Here is an 11,117-nt window from a genome sequence, read left to right as displayed (position 1 = left end):
ACACACACACACACACGCACACACACACACACAGAACCCAAAGGATCAACATGTGTCTTCAGTTTCTCTTTTTTACCTGCGCGCTGTCCATTGCTGCATGTGTGTGTGTGTGTGCGTGTGTGTGTGAGCAGATTGGGGGGGGGGGGGGGATCATCCGGCTGTTGATATGCTAATGAGGCCCTGTGCCAGAGTTATTACAGAGCTGCTCCAGCCCTCCACTTCCACCATTAGAGGGAGACCTCAGAGCGCAAACCACAGCTTCAATAAAATAAAATAAAAAAAACGAGCTTTTTCTCTCTTTTCTTTTTTTCTTTTCTTTTTTTCTTTTCTTTTTTTCTCTCCTCCTCCTGATAAAAACTGTGAAAAGGCGATTTTTTTTTTTTGTACTCAAAAAAGGTACCTGAGCAACCCATGAGAATGCTTTGGAAATTAACAGATAACATTAAATATGAAGACTGCGAGGTAAGACTCTTTATTTAAAGTGATTTTTAGCTGTGACAAAATTATTTATTTAGTTTATAAAGCTGTGTTTTATTTGTTTGTTTTTTTCACCCAGATATATCACATTTTTTTTATTATTATTATTTTTATAAAATTCAACTAATTTAAATGGATCTATTATAAAATGTTAGATATATTTATATGTTTTTAACAAGGCAGCCTAAAAATACAGTTATTATTTTTAATTTCTCATTAAAATATAAAATAAATCCAAAAATTAAATAGCCAAACTCCATGCAGTTAATAAAAATAAAAAATAACATTTAGGCCCAAACAGTTGTTCGCTTCATTTATTTTGTAACTTTTTTTTTTTTTACGATTTGTTTGTCTATATTCGTTGCTTGTGAACAGCCGTGCGCGCGCTCGTGGAACGTACAGAGTGTTGTTTTGGACACAGAAAGTTTGGCAGGAACGTGGGTTACTTGTTTTAGGAGTGGAGGAGCCAGTAGGACGTGTTTTCGCGTGCCGCCCGCCTGAGCGCGCGCAGACCGACCGGGAGAAAAGAAGACCCAGATCCCGGCGCCTCCTCGTTTCTGTTGTTCTTCATTATTTTTTATTTTATTTTATTATTTCCCGCGCTGGTACTAGTGGAGAAAAAAAAATACAATCCTGAATTGAAGAGTGTTTCGTAATTCTAGAAAAAAAAAACGCGGCAGGAAGAGGAGCCGCGCGTAAAGTTGCTTTGGAGCGCCGGATCCCGCGGCCCTGCTGCCAGCTTGGCTTTTATTATTATTATTTTTTATTGTTCCCTCATCCTTCCGGGGGGGGGGGGGGTGTTCAAATTGAATGTAAGCCGGGGTGAATCTGTTGGAATGAGGGAAAGAGCCACGGAGGAGGTGGAAGACAAAGGGACGCACGGTGGAACGGCGCCGGTCGGAGCGTCACCCTCCTCAGACTCAGAGGTGCTCAGCATCCCTTCTCCTGGTTCCTCCTTCTCCTCCTTCTGTCTGCGGTCCTCCTCCCTTCATTTCTATTCTTTCTTTGCGCTTTGGCCCTGGGACTCTTTTAAAACGCCCCCCCCCTCCCTCCCTCTCCCCCCCGCCTCTGATTCGTCAGACCCGAGTGAATGTCCCTCTTTTTGTCTCCACTCCCTCTCCGCGAACACTCTCTCGCTCCCCCCTCCACCTCCACCTCGGATTAGATATACCCATTCCTCCTTTCAATGGACGTCATTTAAGCACAGACTCCTGCCTCGAGTTGCGTCCTCCGCTTCGCGCGCCTCGTCTCCTCCACTCCTCCTTCTTCTGCTGCTCCTCATTCTCGAGCTACCTCTGTGATCCAGCAGCCATGAGCGCGCTCTGTTAGAGGGGGAAGAACATGAGCTCGAGCCTGGGGAGGCTGTGAGAGAAGCGGGAGACCTGCAGCAGCAGCTCGGATCTTACAGCTCGGTTCTGATGGATTATCGTGAGGCGCACTGAGGGCCACCGACTCCCTGCAGGACACAAGTCTTTTTTTTTTGTCTGGGGGGGCCTTTATTGTTATTATTTTCTTTCTCTGCTCGCCCCCTCTTCTTCATCCTGCACTAGCTGCGTTCTCCAAGTGATTTTTGTTTCATTTCATTGAGGCGCCGACATTACATTTCAAAGATGTTAGTGCACAGTTTTTCCGCCATGGTAAGTTACTGGTGGAGCTTTTTTTTATTTATTTTTATTTATTATTATTAATTTATTATTTGTAGTCCCGTTTGTTTGGATGGTGCATGGAACTGTTAACAAAAAAAATCTAAAGACAAAAGCTTAATTATAAATTTGCGGAATTTAGATTTTTTTTTTTTTTTTTTGGTTAATTTATTTTACGCAGCGATTTTCAAATGCTTCATTTTGTTGCTTTTAAACAATCACTAATATCACACGTTTTTATTCTCGAGGCCTGACTCTCCCCCCGCAGATAAATGAAGTAGGATTTTAAAAACACACCTTTTCCCTCCTTTCCTGGCAGGACCGTCACGACGGGACCAGCAACGGGACAGCCAGGCTACCTCAGCTGGGCGGCGTGGGCCAGAGTCCCTACACGAGCGCGCCGCCGCTCTCCCACACGCCCAACTCGGACTTCCAGCCGCCCTACTTCCCCCCTCCCTACCAGCCCATCTACCCGCAGTCTCAGGACCCGTACTCGCACGTGAACGACCCGTACTCCCTGAACTCCCTGCACGCCCAGCAGCAGTCGCAGCACCCGGGCTGGCCCGGCCAGAGGCAGGCCCAGGAGGGCGGCCTGCTGCACCAGCACCGCACGCTGCCCCACCAGCTGTGCAGGGAGTACCGCAGGGAGGTTCTGCTCCCGTCCGGACACGGCCTGGACACGGGACTGTCGGACTCTATCTCCATCCATGGAATACCTCACTCTTTAGAAGACGTTCAGGTGAGACAGCTGCGCGGCTTCAAACCTTCCCACTTGCTCTTTAATCCACAAAAATCTCTTTAAATGACTAAATAATGTGACTTTTTTTAATTTTTTTATCTTGATAAATCATGTTGCTATTTTTAAATATTTCTACAAACTCAAGCACATCAATTCATTTTAATTTATACTTTATAAAAATGCAATAAACCCTATAGGAATCATTTAAATAACAAAAATATTTAATCTTCAACAAGAGGAAAAAACATCATTTAAATGTATTTAAACAAATATTTTATTTAGATTTTCTTTTGACATATTTAAAGGATTAATTCAATTTTTTTTTCCATCATAGGTGTTTTATTAGATTTATTCGTCAGGCAAAAGCTCCCCGCGCACTGACACGTTGCGCGCGCTAACGAGAGAATTGAGTTTGCTGTATTGAGTTTGGAGCTAAAAGATGCGTGATGAATGAGCTCCTGGATTGTCAATAAAGCCCCGCGCTGATTCACATGATTCTTTGCGGGTTTTTAATCAGAAAACAAAACACCAATAATTCCTCTAATTAGTTCACGGGCCTCTAATAGGCTGCGCCGCCGTAATTACTGCTCAGTCCAGATTGGAGCTTCCTTGTGACAGAGGAATTGGGTCAGGATTGTGGTGCCGGGTTTATTTAAGTCTGTCTTCGTTGCTGCTTGGATCTGTGGAGCCCAACAGAACCATGTCGGGCCTGCACGAGCCTGGCTTTTTGCGTCCTGAGATGCGTTCACGAACTCCAAAGTGACATTTCTGTGCTTTGCTTGCTAAAACTGTACCCCCTAATTTTTTTCCCACCCTTTTTTTTTTTTTTTATGCAATTGTGCCACAGCCTGTTGAGGATCAAGGAATCCACATTCCCGACCAGACTGTAATTAAAAAAGGTAAGCAATTTCCTCTGAGATATGCATTTTTTCTTTCTTTCAAACTACACACACACACACACATGCACACACTCATTCTGCTCCAGAGAACTCGGTGCAATGCCTGACTGATCCTAATACGCAACTAGCCTATTTTTCATTACATGCTTTCCAAGTGCATCAAACTGGCTGCAGCTTTTTTATTTTTTTTTTTCCTCCTCGCTGATGGAATTTACTGTCAGCGTTCGCGCGCAGCGGGGAGATGAGTGGAGCTGGTGGGCTTTGTGGACCCCTGCTATTGATGGTCAAAGATGCCGGCTGCAGAGGCAGAGACGACCCCTGGCACTTTAGCTGCAGTCACGCAGCAAATGGAAAATGGAAGCTGGGTGATAACATGCCATTTGGAGAGGAACGGTGCTTTTTGCAATTCATTTGATTATTTAAGGACATTGTTGATGATGCAACACAAGGTCTTTTATTGTCAGGTCGGATTAGGCTTAACATATCGAGCTTTCTTTGTTCCCCTTTTCTTTTTTTAGCCTTGTTTTATTTATTTATTATTAAATAGTTTTTTTTTATTTGAGTCGGCCTATCCGCGCATCAGCATGATAATTGCCTTCTTATATTAGTAATCTCAAGAGTTCGTTTAGCTCCTATTGTCTCTATTAGGCTCCCCTGAGCCATTAATGTCACAAGTGATCTATCCAAAAAGGCGCACGGTCCCCCACCCCACGCCAACCCCCCCTTTTGTCTCCGGTTACTGCTCAAACGACGCAGAAGCCTGCACCGAGCCCCGGGTGTGACATCACGCGCGGGCAGACGTGTTTTTTTGCAGGATACAGTGAAAATAGGGATTTTTTTTTTTTAAATTTATTTTGTTATTATTTAATTTATCCTCTCTCCAGTGCGGGGTGGCGCAGCGGGGCATAAAGATGCGCAGCTCGTTGCGCAATGTGCGCAGAATAATCAGGCCTCGTGCTTGTGCTGAATTATTAATTATGATTTTTGTTGCTGTAGGGCTCACATTATTGTTTCTCCTTCCTGTTATAGTTTTGGTGACGTTTTGAAACCGACACATCTGCAGTGCCAAACTAAACTGGTCCTTTTAAACCCCCCCACCCCCCCATTCAAGGTTCTGCATCGCATGAAATTCACTGCTTCCTCCCTCCCCGCAGGTCCGGTGTCTTTATCCAAGAACAACAGCGTCTCCGCCATCCCCGTCAACAAGGACGGGCTCTTCGGGGGGGTGGTGAACCCAAACGAGGTGTTCTGCTCGGTTCCGGGTCGCCTGTCCCTCCTCAGCTCCACGTCCAAGTACAAGGTGACGGTGGCGGAGGTGCAGAGACGCCTGTCGCCGCCCGAGTGCCTGAACGCGTCTCTGCTGGGCGGGGTGCTCAGGAGGTGAGCGTGCTCTAAAAATAAACAAATAAATAAATACAGCGTTCACCTGCGCGGGCGCGCGCTCCCTCCCTCCAGTCTTGTTCTCACCGGGAGCGCGCGTCCCTCTCTCTTTTCCCTCCTCTGTACCAAGAATAATTAAAATCGACCAACCATGACACCTAGCTCGTGCATTTAAAGCAGGCGGGGTCTGTTAAATTCCATATTAACTTCCCTCTCTGCCTCCCCCCCCCCCTTTTTTTTTCAAATGAAGTAGGCCTAGCTCGGTTCTGTAGGCCCAGTGAAGGCATTCCACACGAAAACATGGGTCTCCAGTGGACTGTAATGAGTGGGACTTCCATTTATTCAGAAGGACTGAGCTCCTTTTGCTGTGATTTATTTGGATCAGAGATAAGAACAAAGACTTGCAGCCTAAATATAAAACGTTCAATTAAAGGTACAAACTAACAATATGTATTAAAATAAAATATTTAATTCAGAATTTAAAGAGACTGAACATGAGATGAAAGAGCCTAATGGAAGGAGAAGTTGGGCAATTTTCATGTTTTATATGTTTAGATTAGTAAAGTGCTCTGTTTACATTCGATGCGTACCCATAATACAGAAATGCTCGTTTTAATATACCTGGAAATCTTTGTGCACCAAGATTAGTCCAGGATTTCGCTTGAGTTTCGTAGTTTGCGATTAATGAACATTTTTACGTGGCCTCTTCCTTCCCGACAGATTATTTTATAAGAGCACCTTCAGGCGTGACGGTTATTCAAATACAGACAAACCTCAAAGAACGAAGCAAAGTGTGCAAAAGTTGTGTTTCCTCATGTGATCTTAAATAGAAGAGGGAAAAAAAAGTGTGGAGAACCACATGAATTTGTTAACTTACACAAACTCGAAGGGACTGTGTAGATAAAAAAATAAATAAAAATAAACCTAAACAATGTTGTTTGTATACGCTTTAAATGAGCGCTAAGTTTGTTCCTGATGGTTTGTTTACACCGAGCGCAGACCTGCATTTCAGAGTTGCTCATCAATAAACGTGCACTTGATTTGGTTCAGAAAACCCTTTTAAAAAAAATGTTGACTCCGTAGTTTGCAACACCTTTTAACCATAATGTCCCTTTTTCTTGGTTGAAAATAATATGCACAAAAAAGTCTTTTTGTCCCACCACCACCACCATAAAAGCATCATTGAATTTCATGCTTTGTTGTTGTTGCAGGGCCAAGTCTAAGAACGGAGGCAGATCCTTGAGGGAGAAATTGGATAAAATCGGTTTGAATCTACCTGCGGGCAGACGCAAGGCAGCCAACGTCACCTTGCTGACGTCACTAGTCGAAGGTAAGTCCAGTGCACTCATTTTTATTTATTTATTAATTGGCTCCTCCTATACTTAAAAAAAAATATATTCTTCCCCTCACTTTTTCTCTGTGTTGGAAATCAGCATATGCGCTCATCCGTGTAATGTGGACCGACTTTGGCTCGCAAGTAATAAAGCATGAAGGATGTGTGCGCGCGCGCGGGCGTGTGTGTGTGTGTAGGAAGGGGGGGAGAGTGGTGCTGGTGATTCCAGTGGCTTTGCAGCGTTTTGGCCTCCGCGTGCAGGAGGACACTTGCAGGTTCCACGGCTGGCCTAGTTTTTCCGGCGGATGAATCTGTGTTGAAGTCCGGTTAATTACTGGGCGCTGCTTGTTTATTGGCTCCCGCCGCGCTCGTTCACCTCGTGGACGAGGACTCGATTGATTTATCAAGCCTGCATTGCTTCAAAGATTAATACAGTCTGGCTGCAGCAGGCTGTTCATTTTTTTATTGTATTTTTTTTAAGAAAATAGTGGTTTAATTCGTTCCTGCATGCTGTTTGGTTTTTCACTGAAGGTTTGTATTGCATGCAAATAGGGTTGCACGCGCTGACCTATAGGGAGCCGTACGTTTTGGGCCTATTAAAGAATAAATTAGGCAATTATTGTGAACAGAGGAAATGCCTTTTTGCGCGACTGGATAAATCCATTCGGCTCGCAGAGCTGAGCCTTATTATTCAGTGCGGTGGTATTTTGGTGTGCTGCTGGTTTCCAAAGGTGAAAGCCCGCGCGCGCTGCTTCATTGGTCCTTGTTAATCATTAATGCAGACCATGTTGGTCCAAACGCAACATTCGCTGTTTTTTTTTTTTTTTTTTCCTCCTTTCTTCTTTGTGGAATTTCGGCTCCTGTTTTGTTGAGAAACGTTTGATTGTGGGCAACGAGGGGGCGCGTGGGGAGGCGGTGCATGCGCATGAGGGTGCAGACGAAGGCATGCCACCTTTTCTTAAGCGTTCTGGTCCGCTCTGTTTTATGGAAAGCAGTTGACGAGAATATGGATGCTAATTGGCGCATGCGCACTTCCGGATCACGCAGAGAGGGGCTTCCTGCCCCGCACTACGGAGAAAAAACAAAAACAACTGCTTCAGGAAATTAAATCTAAAGGCTTGAAGAAAGGAAAGAGAGGCCCCCACATGACAAAACCTGAGATCCTGTCATAAAAAAAAAACACTTCCTCCTGCATTAATGATCAGCTGCTCTCTGCAAAATATTAAATTAATTATAAATAATGTTATCCTCAACTATAGAGTGTTTTCCGGCAGTTATTGATATGCAATTGTGAAATGCAGTCGATGTAAACAAAATGTTTACAGCTTGAGTCACGTGACCTGCATCAGGCTGCAGGTAAACAAACATAGCTGCTTAATTTGGCCCGTTTTCTGTCACTTTGGCTGTTTTTATAGGCGAAAGTTGGTATGGATAGAAAAAACATTTACCAGTAGTTCTTCTTTTTTATTTATTTATTTTACTGGTCTTAGTGACTTTGCACTGAGTACCTTCAAAGTCTGTTTGTCAGATCCACTTCTCACAGCAGGAAGTAAAGACATGACAGCCCCCACGCACGGTTTATTATCATTTCTGGGTCATTATTGCTCTTATCATCATCATGAGTGTTGTTGGGAACGCACAGGTGCCATAACCCCGCTGTCTGAGCGCATAAACAGAGCGGACTGCTCTGCTCGCTTCGCATTAATCACGTGCCCATCCAAGCAGGGAGTGTGAACTTCTCAGTATTTGATGTGAGCGCATTTAATAAGAAACCACATTCAACCTTATTGTTTTTTTTTTCTTCTTCCTCCCTCCTCCTTTCCCTGTGTCTCCCAGGCGAAGCCGTGCATCTTGCCAGGGATTTTGGTTATGTATGCGAGACCGAGTTTCCAGCCAAGGCAGTAGCTGAATATGTAAACCGTCAGCATTCCGACCCAAACGAACAAGTCCAAAGAAAAAACATGCTACTGGCCACGAAGTGAGTGTTAATATGGCGTCTATGTGCATGTGTCGCACCAAAAACACACGTCAGCATGTGCCAGTGTGGACGTGTGTGTTCATGCACACAAGCAACAAACTTTGACACAGTTTAGGAAGCTGCTAAAAGTAAATACATACATTTATATTTTGCATCCAAATAAATTCTGTAGTTTGTGATTATTGGCCTTATTTACCCCCATACATGCAGCCATTATTGTGCATTAAATCTCCACAAGGCAGAGAGTCTTTAATACTGATGATGATATAATGAAGAAGCTGGCAGCCATAAAAGCATCACAGCTCTTATACATGGTTCACAGACGGTTCTTTATTTGTCATACACATCACATGTGGTACATGTGGTGGAACAAAATTATGTACATGGTCCCAGTTACATCCAACAATAAAATGCAAAAGAAAAACAATAATAAGATCCAAGATATGAACTGAGAAAAACATTAACTCAAAATACACTAAGCACTAAAAACAATACGCCGAGCAGCAGCGCGAAGGGGAATAAAGGGGAAATTACATAATACACGTGGCAAAATGAGATTAAATAAAATAAAACGGCATAAGGATGCATTAAATTGAAATTAACAGTGTTTTAATTAAATTAAATTGCAGAAGAATCTGTGCAGGCATTTATTTTCTGTTGTGAAGAGACTAAAATGGACATTTAATCTTTTTTTTTTTTGTGCATTTGGATTGATTAAAATTTTTTTTGTTTAATGATTTGTTTTATTTTATTTAAAAAAAAAAGACGCAAATAAAAAAAATGTTTATTTGTGGAGGGATGCTGCAGACTTTAAACCCACACAAACGCCTTTTCTTTTATTTATTTATTTATTCTAAATTAATTGTATTTATTTATTTAATTACTTTTAGGCAAGTGTGCAAAGAGTTCACGGACCTGCTGTCCCAGGACCGCTCGCCCTTGGGGAACTCGCGGCCGCAGCCCATCCTGGAACCGGGCATCCAAAGCTGTTTGACCCACTTCAGCCTCATCTCGCACGGCTTCGGGACCCCGGCGCTGTGCGCGGCCGTCACGGCCCTCCAGAACTATCTGACGGAGGCCATCAAGGCCATGGACAAAATGTACCTCAACAACAACAGTCACTCAGACAGCGGCAGTAAAGGCGGAGACAAAGACGAGAAGCACAGAAAGTGATGACTCCCCCCTTCTCCCCCTGCGTCATCACCCCCTTTCACCTGCAGGGCCACGTTTTTTCAGCGCCCCTCTTCTCCTCCCCCAACCTCTCCTACTATAAATATTATAAATACCTTATAAATATTACTTTGGATTCGAGCGGAAACATAAAAAAAAAAGAAGCTGCAGAGGAGCAGGGTGAGGGAAAGGTGCACTGCCTCACCCAGAAGACTTTTTACTCCCCCATCTTCACCTCCACGTTGTTTTTTCTTTATCAGCTGCACCGAATGGACTGAAACTCCCTCTCTCTCTATAAATATTTCCGATTGTGACACAAGCAAAGCTAAAAGAGGATGAATTCTTATCAGTATTGTGAATAATAAACTTGGACAAAAAAAACAAACAAACAAAAAAAAAAAACAAGAAGCTCCACAGATCATCTGCTCTTTCTCCCCCCAACTTGAACTTTTTGTTTTTAATATGAAATTTCAACACGATTCGCGGTTATATAAGGGAATCAGTGTTCATTTATGTATATATTTATTTATGTGTAATTTAATGGGAATTGTAAATATGGTGCGTCTGTTGAAACTTCTCTTATGATTTTTTTTTTATTTATCTGGTGCCTCCTGTTTTAGTGGGTTTGACTCTTCGGTTAGTTCATGTGATTTTTATGGTTCTAGAAAACAAGTTCTTTAGGGGGTTCGTTTTTTAATTTGAATTTTTGATTTCTCTGGGATATAATTCAGCCCTCTTGTAGCATGTTTGAGGTGACACTGAAGCAAGTGAACAAATTTCATAGAAATAAAACTTCCATTTCCCCCCTCTCTCTCTATATATATATATATCATTCAGTTAAAAATTCAAATCAGACCCCGACTTTTTATTTTATTTTTATTTTTCGTCTTTTTTTGTTTTTATACAAGCTTTTATGTGTCGTGCCAATCAGAATCACCTCTTGTTCTCTCCCTGAAGCAGCATAAAAGCAATAAATGGAATATTGTCTTTTTTCCCCCCTTCAGTGTTCAATGACATTTTAAAAAAAATTAAAAAAAAAGGATATTTTTTTGGGGACCACCTGATATCTTGTCATGTCCGATAATGTCCAAAATTGGAGGCGGTTTTAGCTGTATTGTATAGACACGTGCTGGCAATAGTTCCTATGCCTGTCTATGTATTATAGTCCTTTGTTGCCCAGAAAAAAATAAATATTTGATACGCTTCATCATCTCGGTTTTACTTTTATTTTTTCAGCGGATCATATATATATATTTTTTATTTTGGGAACTTTTAAATCTCTACAGTAATTGAGTTTAAACCTCCCCCTGATGATTTCTTCCAGCAATAAACTGCTGAACTCTTTAAGTGCGATATATATATATTTAAAAAAAATGCATTTAAACGCGCAGGTTCAGAGCGCAGGATGTTTGCGGGCCAAACAATGGATATATGTGCGTTTGAAGAGCGCAGCACCCCCCCCCCCCCCTCCAGCTAAAAACCCTCTGAGATGTGCACA

General features: G+C 42.7%; 1 protein-coding gene across 2 annotated transcripts; it reads left to right on the top strand.

Moving 5' to 3' along the window:
• The first annotated feature begins 360 nt into the window (after positions 1-360).
• tfap2a (transcription factor AP-2 alpha) lies at positions 361-10,824 on the top strand. 2 transcript variants are annotated; one of them, XM_037694280.1, is made up of 7 exons: positions 361-462; positions 2,440-2,859; positions 3,707-3,758; positions 4,913-5,138; positions 6,350-6,468; positions 8,308-8,449; positions 9,340-10,824. In XM_037694280.1, the coding sequence occupies exons 1-7, from the start codon at positions 412-414 to the stop codon at positions 9,620-9,622; spliced, it is 1,293 nt and encodes a 430-aa protein (XP_037550208.1). In that variant the 5' UTR covers positions 361-411; the 3' UTR covers positions 9,623-10,824. The 2 variants fall into 2 exon arrangements, with proteins under 2 accessions (XP_037550208.1, XP_037550209.1); XM_037694281.1 differs by lacking the exon at positions 361-462 and adding an exon at positions 2,000-2,114.
• The last annotated feature ends 293 nt before the right edge of the window (positions 10,825-11,117 follow it).

The sequence above is a fragment of the Nematolebias whitei genome, chromosome 20, assembly GCF_014905685.2.
Source record: "Nematolebias whitei isolate Nwh7 chromosome 20, NemWhi1, whole genome shotgun sequence".
NCBI lineage: Eukaryota > Metazoa > Chordata > Actinopteri > Cyprinodontiformes > Rivulidae > Nematolebias > Nematolebias whitei.
This window is presented reverse-complemented; position numbering and strand designations above follow the sequence as displayed.